The 16,610-nt window shown below is 38.0% G+C and overlaps 2 protein-coding genes across 6 annotated transcripts in view; one reads left to right on the top strand and one right to left on the bottom strand.

Annotated features, from left to right (window-relative positions):
• Positions 1-1,688: 1,688 nt before the first annotated feature.
• On the top strand, positions 1,689-7,291 carry LOC306865576 (follistatin-A-like). Its single transcript, XM_079410275.1, has 6 exons — positions 1,689-1,863; positions 2,644-2,835; positions 3,017-3,235; positions 4,332-4,556; positions 4,843-5,073; positions 6,440-7,291. The coding sequence occupies exons 1-6, from the start codon at positions 1,701-1,703 to the stop codon at positions 6,523-6,525; spliced, it is 1,116 nt and encodes a 371-aa protein (XP_079266401.1). The 5' UTR covers positions 1,689-1,700; the 3' UTR covers positions 6,526-7,291.
• A 7,592-nt stretch (positions 7,292-14,883) lies between these two features.
• arl15b (ADP-ribosylation factor-like 15b) overlaps positions 14,884-16,610 on the bottom strand; it is a 49,415-nt gene continuing 47,688 nt past the window's right edge. For all 5 annotated transcript variants that reach the window (XM_079409909.1, XM_079409911.1, XM_079409910.1 and 2 more), the window contains one exon: positions 14,884-16,494. In XM_079409909.1, coding sequence (XP_079266035.1) covers positions 16,342-16,494 — 153 coding nt within the window. In that variant the 3' untranslated portion in view covers positions 14,884-16,341. The remainder of the gene's footprint in view (positions 16,495-16,610) is intronic.

Below are 16,610 nucleotides of genomic sequence, written 5' to 3'. Positions count from 1 at the left end.
CATGGAAAAGTGTCTGGATCCATTCAAATCTGAGAATTGTAATAGTTCATATGTATTCCCACGGCACAGAGATGCTGTTGTCTCTATTCATATTGTCTGGTTTGCTGTACAGTATATACAGCTTTACTGATAAAGAGTGTAGTAAAGTTAAAAAACTGCCAGTTTATAATAATCTAATAGTTCATTATTGTTAGTTAGGCCATAATATAAGCCAATATGATTAAATGAAAAGGGTGCATTTTGTGGATTATATAAAAACTGACTGTAACTTGTACTGTGTTTAGGGATTTCAGCGAAATTCCAGTAACTTTATTTCACTTTTAAACATTTTTATTTATTCTTTCTCCATTTTGTATTATATATTTTTTGGTCTGTTCCCAGTTCTTGCTTTATTAACGAATATGCACATTTTGAATGAACAAAAAATACATGAATAAAAGTATTTCTCTCTCTCCATTCAATTCAATATGTGCTTTACTGGCATGACAATTGTTACAATGTATTGCAAAAGCATAGTGTTTACACTGAATCTAGAAGAGATGAGTATTTAAAAATAATAAATAAATGCATGTATATACATAAAAAAAATAGAACAAATCAACATTTTAGAATTCTATGAACAATTTCTCTCTGTCTTTCACCACACACACACACACACACACACACACACACATACACATACACATACACACACACACACACACACACACACACACACACACATACACATACACATACACATACACATACACATACACATACACATACACATACACACACACACACACACACACACATACACATACACATACACATACACACACACACACACACACACACACACACACACACACACACACACACACACACACACACACACACACACACACACACACATACACATACACACACACACACACACACACACACACACACACACACACTTTTTATTAAAAACCCATGAAATTCCAGGTTAGGCATCAGCCCATTTATCTTATTCGTCTTATCTGTATAATAATGTAAAAAATGTTATTAAAAATAAATCATAATAACAGCAATCATCCTTGTGAACTTGTATTTTTCATCATCTTATATTGTATTATGATTTTTGGCTGGTACAATCTAAAATAGTCAGTCCTGTTACCATGAGTTTGCAAAGTAAGCTGGATATTTGCAGAAATATCAACATTAAACCCAAGCATAAAACTCAACCCTGCACATCCCAATTTATTAACATGTAAAGACATTTGTATTTTCTGAGAATGTTTACAATCATACAACAATCAAAGGTTATCCCATCAAAATAAACTAGTATTTATTATGCAATTTTGCAGAACTGATTTCTGTTTCATAAAGTTCAAGTTCAAAGTTTGGCATATGTTTAAAGAAAAAAATATTTATATCAAATTACTGTTATGCTGTAACAATCAGCCTTCTTTCCACATTAAGCACAAACAGACCCCAAATCACTTTTCTGCTGTTATCCAACTCTTTGAAATCCCCCCAAACTCAGCCCCAAATCATAATGTTGCTCTTGAGGGGAGAAAGTTTCTAGACTTCTGAATGTCACCTGATAAATTTCGGTGGGCAATCTGTTACAATGCTCTCCCCACCCCCCTAGGAAGTATGAAGACCGCCCACCACAGGCATCCAATTCGAGACCCCATATAGATTTAAAAAGCGAGACGGATTCCGTGTGTATGACAGTCAGCGAGTGCGAAGCATCGGGAGAACATCTGTCCGTCTGTCTCCAACGCGCGTCTCCACTTTTTCTGAGGATGCTACAGTTACCGCAGCTCCGCCAGGGCGTTATCGCGCTTCTCATATGGTTCGCGCACTTGATGGAACAGCAGAAAGTACAAGGTAAAGTGACATTTATCCATCGCGTGCAGTCTGAAAGTCTGAATGAGGGATATTATGCAGTGATAAAGCCATTCATGCATTGGTCCGGTTGCGCGCTGGTGCCTCTCGTGCGTAAAAACTAAGAAAAATGATGTGAACTTGTTTTCAAGACACCTATAAGAATTTATAGTAGATATTCATTGGAAATGCACTTCCTGTCTGATCTTGAAATGATTAATATTTTCAGACGTTATGTTAAACTTTGTCCAACAGGAAGTGTAGTATTTCTTTATATATATATATATATATATAATTTATGATGTTTAAAATGGCATTATATCTAAACGGTTGAGCATGTTGCCGTGAAATGCACAAAAAACGCTTGCACAACCACAATATAGAGTTTCTTAAGAGTTTGAGTGGATTCAGATGGCCGAAAGACTCTTTGAACATTTGGAATTTAAACCCGAGTTCCTTTTAAAAATACCATTGAAATCATTTTCAAATGTTTTTTTTTTTTTTTTTACCTGGATCAAGCTAAATCTGTGGTTGTATCATAATGTAACTTGGCACTAAAGATGTAACCAGATATTCAATACTGAAGGAACCAAAAGTAGGAATTTAAGACATGTAAGGTAAAAAAAAAAAAAAAAAATTCAACATGTACCCCTCAGTGTCCAAAGTAGTCCTGGCTCTGCTTGGCACTAATTGGTTTCAATTAGCTACATTCAATTACATGCCTGGTATGAGTGATATATGAGCAGAATATTATTCAGCACCTAATAAAGTGGCTCTTTCCAGCTGGCAACTGCTGGCTTCAGCAGGGCAAGAACGGGAGATGCCAGGTTCTCTACATGTCTGGGATGAGTCGGGAAGACTGTTGTAGAAGTGGTCGTCTGGGCACAGCGTGGACCGAGGAGGATGTACCCAATAACACGCTCTTCCGGTGGCTGATCTTCAATGGCGGTGCACCAAACTGCATACCTTGTAAAGGTACCACATAAGAGCGATTTCATCATTTGGATGACTGGAAATAATCTGGAAGTGGCTTTGAATTGTTAGCCTATGAAGATTTCAGACAGGAAATGTTAGGGACGTATATGAACATTGTGATCATTTGTCAGTCCAGAACTGGTATGTCAATTAATCATAGCCTTCTTTATTGATTCCACAGAGACTTGTGATAATGTGGACTGTGGTCCTGGAAAGAGGTGCAAAATGAACAAGCGGAATAAGCCTCGCTGCGTATGTGCCCCAGACTGCTCCAATGTCACCTTTAAAGGGCCTGTGTGTGGCTCCGATGGGAAAACATACCGGAACGAATGTGCCCTCCTTAGGGCCAAGTGCAAGCGACACCCTGACCTGACTGCTCAGTACCAGGGAAAATGCAAAAGTACGGTCACTTATACCTTCTTCAAAGTCAAAATGAAATCTAAATTTAAATGCTTAATTATTTACAAATTATCATGTACATTCTTGCAAAGAATTTTTTTTAGAAAATTTAGGTCCCGACTTAGGCTGAATATCCTGTTTTATGAAAAAATATGTCACATTACAGAATTAAAATGTTCACAAAATACTAATCTGCTCTGCCTCTGAAAACTTTTTGTTCGGGTGACATCATAAAGACCATGCAATCTTATTTGGTTATGAAAAAAAACTGTTTAAACTAGCATTTTAAATGACATTCTGTTATGTAACACCCACTTTTTATGACCCAGTCAATTCCCAATGGATATGGGAAATTTAAATTCCAACCAAAATTTTCATTAAATGTGACCCTGGAGCACAAAACCAGTCTTAAGTCGCTGGGGTATATTTGTAGCAATAGCCAAAAATACATTGTATGGGTCAAAAGTATCGATTTTTCTTTTATGCCAAAAATCAAGTAAAGATCATGTTCCATGAAGATATTTAGTAAATTTCTTACCATAAATGTATAAAAACTTAATTTTTGATTAGTAATATGCATTGCTAAGAACTTCATTTGGACAACTTTAAAGGTGATTTTCTCAATATTTTGATTTTTTTGCACCCTCAGATTCCAGATTTGTATCTCAGCCAAATATTGTCCTATCCTAACAAACCATACATCAATGGAAAGCTTATTTATTTGACACTTAAGACTGGTTTTGTGGTCCAGGGTCACAAATATCCTTTTTCACTCAGAAATACACCACATTACAGAAGTACAATGGTTGCAAATGCTGTTTCATGTTGACTTTTTAAGTCTAAAACTAAGGCTCAATTCTCGATTCTTTAACTAAAATGTGCATTTAAAAGGAACTGAATGATAACTTGCTAGTAATTGAACGAACATGCATAATTTTCTGTCTTTTAAATAAAAATACATATAGAGAGAACGGAATTTTATACTTTTATGCATTGACAAAATATAAAGCTAGTTGCACATCAGTATCACGTAACCAGGTGTAAAAGGTTGTTAAACAAAAGCTGCCAGCAATTGATAGATTATGATTTTTATTCAGAATCATGCTTTGATGTGCGCTGTCCTGGAAGCTCGACGTGTGTGCTAGACCATACCAACAATGCCTACTGCGTGACCTGCAACCGGCTTTGCCCTGAGGTGACCTCACCGGATCAGTACCTGTGTGGGAACGACGGGATTGTGTACGCCAGCGCCTGCCATATCCGAAGGGCAACGTGCATCATGGGACGGTCCATTGGAGTCGCCTACGAGGGGAAATGCATAGGTGAGAATAAGACAAAATCTTGTGCTTGCACAATCCTCTCTTAAACATGTGGTTCTCATTACTCTGTTTTCTGTTGCAATAACACATTCATGTTTCACATGGGTAGCTTTGACTGTTGCTGCTTTTCTGCGTTATTTAATACCTCCTCAAACCACACGGAGTGAAATAAGACTAAAATTAACAGCCGATAGGGGCTTGAAAAGTGGTTTTACATACAGTAAAGTGAAATCATACTTTGGGAAAACTTCAGTTCTCTTTTTCTTCATCTACTCCACATCATCCTCAGACGCCAGGTCCTGTGAAGACATCAAATGCCGGGAGGGACGAAAGTGTCTGTGGGACAAGCAGATGGGACGGGGACGCTGCGTGGTATGCGAGGACACCTGTCCTGAGAGTCGTCCGGGCGACAGTGTCTGTGCCAGCGACAACGCCACTTACCCGAGCGAGTGTGCTATGAGGCAAGCCGCCTGCTCTTTGGGTCTCGTCCTGGAAGTCAAACACTCGGGCTCCTGCAACTGTAAGTAGAGGATGCTAAACCTGGCCACACCCATGTCCCGCATTTCCTCCCCCTGCCCGAAAACACCCCTCTTTCTTGCCCCTCCCATTGCCCCCACAAGGAACACGAGGACTGTTGGAGAGAGAGCATGTTTTTGCCCTTGTGTCGGCTTCCTCTCACAAAGACTTAATTCAGTGGCGATGAGATGTTAGACGTGTCCGGGACAGTGCTATTGTCCCCTGCTCATCTATCGATGAGGTGTTAAGCCAAAATCTTTGAGGTCAAGTCTGGAAGGATTTCCGTTTGGGATGCGAGACAGTTTTGAACATGCTGCTCCTCTGATTTGGTTTCACTGTTTGCGCATCAGAGACAGAAACGTGACTAACGGAGTCATGTGGAAAGTGCATAGGGACGTAAACTCATTTAGCGTGCTCTGTTTGTGAATCGTCTTGTTGTTTTTGCCCTATGGCAGGCTGACCTGCTCTGTGATGGACAAAGAAAAGCAAACCTGGTGCCATTATGGTAAACGAAAGTGACAAAAAAAATGCCCTGGAAATATAAAAAAACGGGGGCAGAACGTTTTTTTTTTTTTTTAAATGTGTATTTTAATATATAGATATATTTCTGACACACATTTTAATTGCAGTTTTTGAAATGGTCAGTATGCTGTGTTTTATATGCCCAGAAAATCAATTCCGAGAGACAAATATTGTCTGCGGACGTTCATTTCTGACCCCAGCTAACGTCTAACACCTTTGTCTATTGTCTATGTGTAATAAAGGGAAACTCACTTTTTCACTGTCGGTTTGTTATGTCCATTTTGCGTAATGTGAAAAAAAAAAATTCTAAAGTATTTTTAATGAAAAAAGCCACTTATTCCTTTCTTCAAATAATATGTTTCTAGAGAATATCACTTCTTTCATTTGAACCTTATAATGGTTCAAATGTGGGACATAACAAATCTCATGTGGGAAAAATGTGATTTTATGTTTAGTAGGAACATGTTTAGATCAGATGCCCTAAAGTAGAACCATATTTCACCCGGCCGAGTCTGTGTGTGGTATTGAAGAATCATCTTCCAACCAGCGATATTTTTGTTTATAAGAAGGGATTACATAGTGTCTCTTTGCTTGATTTGATTTCATTTTATACAGTGACTTGACAAATACAAGAAATTGTCTCCGCTAATAAAAGACAGAGGTAAGGCGCCATTCCACAGAGAAACTCGCTCCCACCCTCTCGTCCCTCTCTGAGCTGTGATCCCACAACCTTGTGTGAATTGCAAAGCATCAGTTAGAGATGCTTTGGGAGAAAGATGCAGTAAGACTCTGTGCCTGAATGCTGTTGTGTTTTATACTAATGCAACAGCTGCTATATTCCTCCGTAGCTCTCTCTGACGAGACAGATGAAGAGGAGGATGATGAAGAAGATTACACGGATTATAGCCATGTATCTCTGTTACTGACTGGATAAACCACCGTCAACAGCAGGACTCCATTTAAGCACAGAGTCGTGTTCATATTGTACAGACGTGTACTCTTATTTATTTTCCACAGACACATGGAAGATGCTTATTGTTGTAGATGTTTATTTATACTTTTTTATTTATACATTTATAGTCTGAATAAATGATCTCTCTCGTCTTTCCTTTGTCGTCTTTGAAAGAATATTATTTATTATAACGTGCAATGTTACTCTATGTAAGGTAAATGTGTTTTGAAAAGTGTTACATTTTGTGAAGCAAAAAAAATAAATAAAAACTTATGTCATTTCCCCAAATGAAATCTGCAGCAAAACATGCATGTGTTTTATTTATTAATCTAATGTTCACTAATAAATGTACTTTGTAGATCTGGATTGGTTTAAAAATCAAAGCTGACAAAAACAGCTTTGTCAGTAAAATCTACGTCTGATTTGTTTTCACTCTGACACCAAAAATTGGTTTTATTTTACAGAAATCAAGTTGATTTTAGTGTTTTCTAAAATCAAAATATACCCTTTTTTGCTAATATTTTTCTGTTTTTTTTATGTGGGTGCTCAGACAGAGGAATCCAGTTTATCATATGTTGTATCATATGTACAATATCAACTTTAGCATTGTTTTCTTGCCATATATTGTTTGTCTTTTTTATTTTAGAGATCCAGCTATACATTTCTAGTTTTGTATTTGAATGTTTAATGTATATAAAGTTAATGATGCCATTTGTAAAGGTGCAATATAAAAAGTAAAAATTGAACCAAATATGTCTCCTACGTCACTGTGGTTGGATTTAAAAATGTACAGCAGAAAAAACAATCTCTGGAAAAAGTATTATTGCAAAACCTTCATAGAAATGTAAATCTTGCCATTTTAAATCTGTAATTAAGTGATGGGATTTTGAAGAACCTTTAAGAACTTAATTGGCCCAGACCTTGAATCCTTAAAGTGGGAATTTGTTATTCCTTGCTAGATGCAAGCAGATTGCCTTGAACACACACACACACACACACACACACACACACACACACATATAAGCCAATCCAAGTTCTGCAGAAGCCACCGGAACTGTCTGAGCTGCAGCGAGGAAACTAATTTGCCAGGAAGTTGCACAGACGGCTAATTGGAAAGGAGAGCGACACCACCTCTTTACTTTGCAAGGCTTCATTAGATGCTTATCGTTAATTCAAACCCACTGAGATGTTTTTCAGACAGTGTGGGAACTCATTTTTCTTCATCTGATATTGTGCACAGATGCCTTAAAATATCAAATGAACAGGTTTTATGACAACAGTTCTGTCTAGACTCTAATTTAAGCTCTGATCGTCCAGTGATAAACTTACTCTGGACAGAGGCAGTGTTCAGTAAGGTGAGGTGTGTTTGTGCTGTCAGGGACGATCTGTGTCTGCTCTCGCCGGGCAGCTGAATCAGCAGCGGGCACGGCTGTTTTGTCATGAGGGAATATGGGTGTCCGGGCCTCGCCGATACCTGCTGGGCAGCATCTGTGATGGCTCAGAAACAGGGAAGAGTAATCATATCTGAAATGACTGCAACGAGGAAGATCATAATCAAGAGTGAACACTAGTCTCTAACTTGTTTTGGAAAAAATAGCAGGCCACCACTATAACAATGCTAAGAAACAGCTGACATTGCACGACTTTTTCCCATAGTCATGCTGATGAAGTTAAAATCCATTGACCTTATTATGGTCAGGTTTTATATTTTACATTTGATCATTTAGGGGGTTTTATATTTTACATTTGATCATTTTTAGGGGTGGTGATGGCGCAGTGGATAATACACATGCCTTTGGTGTGAGAGACCTGGGTTCGAATCCACTGTGAGACACCAATGTGTCCCTGAGCAAGACACTTAACCCCTAGTTGCTCCAGAGGCGTGCGACCTCTGACATATATAGCAATTGTAAGTCGCTTTGGATAAATGCGTCAGCTAAATGAATAAATGTAAATGTAGCAGACACTTTTATCCAAAGCGATTTACAAATGAGGTCAATAGAGGCAATCAAATCCAACAAAAGAGCATTTCATTTTAATTAGCCTATATTTTGGCACTTTACAGTATGACAAAAAATCCCTTCCTACTCACTTAGTAATTTTATTATGTTAAGTAGGCCTACTATTTATTATGATAAATATACCTGAGAGGCAAAAATGTTTAAGAAGATTTGTTTTTCAGATGATGTGTATTAAAGGAATCCTAGTTAACAAAATATGTTTTAAGAACATTTTGCTGAAGTTCTCATTAAGTTAATAAAAAACATCTCTGTTATTATGATTAGAACTCAGGTGACTGTGATCTGGTGATTGCTGTTGATGGCGGTGACTGTGACTCTCTGACAGTAGGGATATTCACCTACACATTTCAGTTCTGTTATTATTTATCTTAATGTGGTGTTAAAGCATTATGAAACTCTTGAACAGCAGTTCACGGTGATCACAGGTTGTCAAGCTCCAAAAATCTAAATAATTTACCACATCCATACGCCACGAGTGTTCTAGAATATTTTTATAGTGATTTTTAGTCCTATTTGGAGCGTGACACGCGAGGTCTCAACGAACTGTTGTTATGAGGCAAATTATTCTTCAAAAATGTTAACTTTTGTGTTCCACGAAAATAAAAGCATTTTGGATCGATTGTATTCTTGGCGGCGCTGAATCAAGTTCACGCTTCTGAATTTTAAGCAAAAGAACTCATATTTTACTCAAGCTGTGAATGTGTTTGTATAATGAAAATAGTGTGCAGACAGCGATCGTTTACTATAAAATAATAGCTAAACGACGCCTTCATATTGAGTTATTTTGCGAGATGCAAGCAAATGCAAACACACAACCTGTAGCCTGTATAACGCGAAAGTGACTCTTATGAGTGATTCGTTTAATGAATCATATACTCACAAACTGATGAGTTATCGTTAGGCTGCTGATTTCTGTCTTCCTGTGTTTCCACAGCATGCCAGGTTCTATGAATTTTTGAATGAACCGATCAGCTTCAAACATTAAAATGCACATTATTACTTTTGTTAACTCTACAATAAGTAAATCCACTTCACCAGCTTTAACAGTGATGCTATAGAGCTACACAAAAACGGAAGTTCAAATACAAAATTATAAAGATGGTTGTGCACTTAATACTTCATAAGGCATAAGATCTATAATTGCAGATAAAGTAGCCTATTAGTTGTGTATATACAGTGTGGTTGTGTAAATGTATTAAAAAATTTAAAACAATCACAATGTATAAAAAAAAAACTTATTAAGAAAATGATTGTTGTATTGCAGTACAAACAGTCACCATTGATTTGAAAGGTCTACAGTTTTCAAGTTCATGCAAGGACACCCTTTTTCTCTCTAGGTATAAACCAATACAAAAGGACAGTGCTCAAAAAAGCATAAAGCGTTCTGTGGCACAAACAAAATGTTTGAAGAGAACCCGTCTGGAGAGAACTGAGCTCTGTGGGTCATTTCCTGACAGTTCATTGAGTCTCTCTAGCAACCAGTCCGCCGGATCCCTGCTGGGTCTCTCATAGAAGTTCAATACAAACGTGCGAGTCAGTCGATGTCTGTGAGACAGCCACTGGTCAGCTGAGGTTTAGCACACTCTGTGTGCGACAGATGCCTGGAAATAGAATGAGAAATGTACTTGGGGGTGTAATCGAACAGCTCTGCCGCTCTGGACAGCAGTCAAAACAGTCTCTTCTGCCTGTCTCTGTCCACTTTTGATGAAGGCAAACCAGAGTGTTTCTGTTGCAGCTCATGCACGCAATATACAGACCTTTATCTTGGTTTCCACACTCGGTCTGTTGTCTTTAGTGTTTATAGAGCGTTATTAAAACCAGGGATCGCTGTAGAGTGAGTGACTGATGGCCCTGTATGGAAAATCCACGCTTATTCATGTGCTGTTGACTGTTTTTGCCATTTCAGAAATGTTCTCTATTAGCGGTCATATAAATTTGGTTTGAATTTTAACAAGGAAATGGAATGCACAGAGCCATCAAAAGAGGCGTACGCTTCCTCCAACTTCAATGCGCCGACAGAGAATCGTAGTCGAATCAGAGAGCGAACCGAATCTGCCGTTAAAAAACAATCAGCAATTAAACCCTGGCTTGAGGCTTTGAAACCAGATCACAGAGAGCCGCTATTAGAGACTATCTTTGTTAGTCCTAACATTACTAAGAAGAGGTTTTCTCACTCGCTGATGGAGAAAGTGTCCCAAATGAGCATGCATGCCTCGTTACCCCAGACGGGCCTGTTTTGATGTCCCAGTGTTGTAAAGCGGAGAATGTACATTTTGTCCTTACGTTTGACCCTTGTGTTGCTACACAATACAAAATGGCATTCACTAATGGAGGCAATGCAAGCTGCAGCCCTAACTCATTATAATCAGTCATGGGAACATGTTTGTGGAGGTACGGCGGCGATAGGAATTGCACATTTCTCATGTGCATGAAGGAAAAAAGCAATGCAAAAGGGTCATTGCTTTTCAGAAGCATGTGCTTTTGCTTTGAGTGAGTATGGCCTAGTTAAGCTCATTTTCATGGGCAATTCTGGGATTCTTGAGTTTCATTGTTTTTTCCTGCACAATTTTGAGTTTTTTGGGCTTTTCGTAACATGCTGTCAAAACAGTAGAACTAAAACATCCAAAATGCACTTCTAAGTGTTTATTTCATTCGCATCTATAGCCTTCAGTTACTTTGTTTCAATTACGTAATTTTTAAAAGCTGTTTTTTTCCTATTTTAGGTTTTCACTGAGGGGTTTGTTCATGTCATTTGACAGATTTGATAGCATTTCATTCTGAAAAACATGTTTTTTTTTCTTTCTAGCTGTTGACACTGTTTTCCATGGAAGCCCATTTCTGCCACAGGATAAAAAATAAATAAATATATATAAAAAATAAAAAAGGCAGTTGCGAATTTATCTTACACCATTCAGATTTTTATTCTCACAATTCTCAGATAAAAGTCTTGTTTGATATAAACAATATTCAGATTTTTTTTTTTTTTAGAATTCTGGGTTTACATCTCAATTTTTTTTTGTTTTTTATCAAATAAACATAAAATAATTTCAACATTTTCATGCAATTCTGAGTTTATATCTTGCAATTCTCACGGTTTTCCCTCTGAATTCTGAGAGAAATACATCTCGCAATTCTGTTGTTTTTTTTTCCTCCACACAATAAAGAATAAAAAAGGTAATTGCAACTTTTTATTTCACAATTCTGACTTTTTTAATCTATATCTTGCAGTTAAAAAGCAGGGGAAAAAGCCCGAACTGTTCCATTATCCTTCCATATTTCTCCAAGGATCTCCAAAATCTCCTCTGTAAATATCTTTGACTCTATTAGGTCAAGAAAACGGAACAAGACTTTTGAACATTTTTATACATTGTTTTGATTCCTGTTCTAGAAATATATACAAATTAGTGCTTATTTAATTAAATGGTGTCTCATTATATAATATATATAAAACATAACATTTTAGAAAACGTGTTATACAAAAAAAAAATTGCAATTGTGAATATAATCAACCAACTGGGGAAGATATGATGATATCTATTTGTACCCTATTCACCTTGTCTTAAAGGGACAGTTCAACCAAAAATGAACTTTGTAATTTTTCTTTACCCTCATGTCAATGACTTTCAAAAGACTTTCATATGGACAAAAACAGTTAGGCCTATATCTCAGAATATCTTCTTTTGTGTTTCACAGAGGAAATACTGGGTGAACTATCCCTTTAAGAGCTGCAAAAGAAACTAATAATACCTAAATTTAAGAAACTTTCTGAAACTCTGCTGTTGCACAGGTGTGATAGAGAGCAGAGACGTTTTAAGAAGATTAGCACAAGGCTGTCAGACTGACACTGGGGAAAAAGAAGAAAATATTTCAAGTTTGTCTTGCAGACAGCTTTGTGAAGTTCTTCAGACATGGTTCAAGTTGAAAGATGAATCCCAAGTGTTCATCTGTCTGCATACTAATAGTCGTCTAGTATAGCGTGAGAGAGTCATTTCAAATGGTCTCAGGTTATTGTCGATAATGTCTCCTCGCCAGACACAATACCCATTACCAAAAGATGGATTTTCCTGAAGTTCATTCTTTCAACAGCCTCATTTGCATTTCATTCTGTCAGAACAGGTTTTGTCAGTCAGATCTGAAAATCAGAGGAATCATTTTCTGTCTGCCCCCCGAAAGCAAAGTCACAGTCAATTTCAATGTTGTTTTTAGAGACTGATCGTCAGTGTCCTCTGGTCAAGGACAAATGAGAGAGAGGTTAAACTAAGGTGCATAATTATATTTCCGGATGTCTGCTGTCAATTGAAACTAGAAGAAAGTTTCTTTAAAGTCATTGAGTAACAATGTGGTCTAGTAATTGTGGTTCAGGTTGCCTGAAGCTTGCATTTAAGCTGTTTTTGTCCCCACTCTGTTTTGTTTTGTTAAATCCCCAGCATCTATAAATGAGTCATTTGACATTTTAGCTGGATCTGGTTTTGTTAAGCTCCTGAATTGAGTGAGTGAGTGAGTGAAGTGACATTCAGCCAAGTATGGTGACCCATACTCGGAATTCGTGCTCTGCATTTAACCCATCCAACGTGCACACACACAGCAGTGAACACACACACACCGTGAACACACACCCGGAGCAGTGGGCAGCCATTTATGCTGCGGCGCCCGGGGAGCAGTTGGGGGTTCGGTGCCTTGCTCAAGGGCACCTCAGTCGTGGTATTGAGGGTGGAGAGAGCGCTGGACATTCACTCCCCCAACCTACAATCCCTGCCGGCCCGAGACTCGAACCCGCAACCTTTGGATTACAAGTCCGACTCTCTAACCATTAGGCCACGACTTCCCCCTGGACTTCTGGAATGGACATGGATACATTATATTTATTGGATACATGGATATATTAACTTCAGAGTCTGATTTATGGGAATCCCTACAAGCCAATGAAAAGAAACTGCCTCCATCTCATAGATTTGTGGGTTATGAGGACAGCTGGAAATGACTATAGATGACTAATCCATAGACAGGGAAACACTATGACTAATCACTCTTGTGCTGATGACCCACAGAGATGCTGGCGTTCCTCACGCTTTAGTCAGTAGTGAGCTCAAAGCCATCCAGATGACCAAAACAAAGAGAATTATCAAAGAAGCCAACAATGATTATTGGTAAATGGGTCAGTGAAATGAATGGATCTGAATTCTGAATTAAAATTCAGTTTTATAATTTGGGGACATGACGTCAGAAATAAAGGGATAGCATCTGGACATCATGGAAAAAAAAGTGAAACTAAATAATGAATTTCCTGAAAGGAAAACTTGAATAGTTCACACAAAAGGAAAGTTTGCTTAAATTTGTCTTACCCTCAGGCCATCTAAGATGTAGATGAGTTTGTTTCTGCATCAGAATTGTTGGAGATTGTATCATTATATGACTTGCTCACCAATGGATCCCTCTGCAGTGAATGGGTGCCGTCAGAATGAGAGTCCAAATAGCTGATAAAAACATCACAATAATCCACAAGTAATCCACACCACTCCAGTCCATCAATTAACATCTTGTGTTTGTAAGAAACAAATCAAAACATTCAGGTGTTTTAACTTTAAACCGTTGATTCTGGCCAAAATAAGTCCATAACAACACCTCCTTCAGGGAAAAGATCCACCTCCTGTTATCCTCTCACATCAAAATCCAATTACATATTTGTTTAGAACTGATTTGGACGGTTTTCACTTATAAATGGTGGTTGATCTGTGCATATTTCTCTCCTTATTCAGACAAGACACATTTTGTACTGAAGAAAGCAAGCAATTTTATGGACAGATGACTCGTATTTTAGACTAGAAACAACTATTTGAAACTAAAAATGTCTTGATGGATTTGTTTCTTCCAAACAAGCATCTTTTCACTTCACAAGATGTTCATTTATGGACTGGAGTGGTGTGGATTATTGTGATGTTTTTATCAGCTGTTTGGAGTCTCATTATGACGGTACCCATTCACTGCAGAGGATCCATTGGTGAGTAAGTGAAGAAGAAACAAACTCATCTATGGTCTGAGGGTGAGTAAATTTTCGGCTAATTTTCATTTTTGGTTTAACTATTCCTTTAACGAGTTTTCCATAATCTTTTACTCATACTTCCTAGAAACAGGCAATAAAGATGTTTTGTTAATATATTAAAATTATTAGCAGAAAAAAGAAAGACAAAGCGATATCACAGAGAGGACCTTCACAACTCTGCATCAAGGTCTAGATAATTTGATCTCATCCATTATTCGTCAGTCAAAATTGTGAAACGTGTTATCATCCTATAATTAAATGACGAAAGACAACATATTTGTCCTTCTTCAGCCTTTATTTTCCATATCGCTCAGTGGAAATTATGCATAAATACACAAACACTGTCAAACATGTGAATGACGTGACGCCACCTTGGTAAATGGCTAAAAGTCCACCTAGACTTTTTATCTTCCAGTACAAAGACAGGCACATGTCTTTCCAGAGACTAATCTGTAACAAATGTACAAATATTTGAATTACAAAAAGGCAGCTGAATTGGTTCGAAGGGTATAAAATTGTAGTAAATACAAATAAAACCCAAGATGTTGCCCGAGTTTGATGACGATTATGTATTCAAGGTGTTTGCTTGCTTTTGGAAGTGTGTCTGATGTGGCACATGAATGATTTGGGTAACCCCGGACTGGGCTCTTGCATTCCTTCCTCCTCCAGAAACTCATCTAAATGGGACCACATTGAGACTAGAGGAGGTGTGATGATGCAGAGAGAGTGTGTTACATTCAGGGCCAACAGAAATACAAAAAATTCAAATAACGAGGTATCCAAACAAGCACATGGTAAATTCATCATGCATACAAAATCAAAGGCTGTGTCACGGTTCACCTAATGGGGCTGATTGTGATTGTAGTGTTAAACCGGTGTTATATGTTTCAGTAGGACTTTGTCAACCATCACCATCCAAGATAAAGAGACAGACGAGCAAAATCCTGGATATGATCAGCTGTGAAGTAATACTAGACCATGTTATGAAAACATCAGTGTCCTCAATGATCCCAAATAAAAAATGTGCATTTATAGCCACTCTAAAGCTCCATTGGTACATCAAGTGCGGCTCCATACAGTTTAGAGATATTATAGAATATTTATTTATTCACAACTGAGGAATCACTCTTCTGTTCACTTCACTGCCACAAATATTTAAGACGGCCTATTTGAATGACATCTAAAGACTGTGAGAACGTTTGTGAGAGCACAATGAAACATTTGTTTTAAAAATACATTAGCACTCACTTTAAGGCTTTTAAGTACAAACTGGCATATCTCTCTCACAAGCACGCATTCACGCAATCACTCGCACGCTGTGCTAAGAAAACAACCTAGGGACTACATGACTTCCAGTTGCCCTACGTGATCAAGCATAAGATTACATCATCTATTTAGTAGCAATGTGCAACTAGGTCTGTTTTTAAAAGGACAGATACAACCATTTAACTGAGAATGGTAATCATGTGTCGAACGCTTGTTCTGGGTTAATACGTGTGGTTTGAGAGAAGGTATCAAACTTAAGAGCTGAGGTACCTTCTTTTTCTGCAGATATGCATCCTTGCGTCAGGATTTACCATAGTCCATTTTTCCCATGGCTCAATTTGTTTCACCACAGTAACAGAGTTAAAGTAACAATGTAGTTTACACGACGGCCAGGCTGAACCGGGATGTGCTGGCCTGTGGTGAGTTGGCGCTCGATAGTGTCTTGAGGGATGCTGGGATGTCGTCCCCGGGTCATATCCTGCCTGTCTCTTGGTCCTTCTCCTCGAGCAGATGAATGAGCTGACTGAAGCTCTCCTTCACCGCGACCATGCTGTCCACCGTGCTGCCCTCCAGAATCCAGCTCTTGCCTCGTGCCAGAGGTTCCAGCTCAAAGTATTTCTTTATCTGTGTGATAAAGAAATAAAGCTTAGTTCGGTGGAGGCATCTTACACTATTAACTTGAGGTAAATAAAAAAGAAAGAGTGTTTTAATCTGGTTTAATTCTGATGGGTCAAGAACCA

This window comes from Barbus barbus (genome assembly GCF_936440315.1).
Source record: "Barbus barbus genome assembly, chromosome: 47".
NCBI classification, from domain to species: Eukaryota; Metazoa; Chordata; class Actinopteri; order Cypriniformes; family Cyprinidae; genus Barbus; species Barbus barbus.
This window is presented reverse-complemented; position numbering and strand designations above follow the sequence as displayed.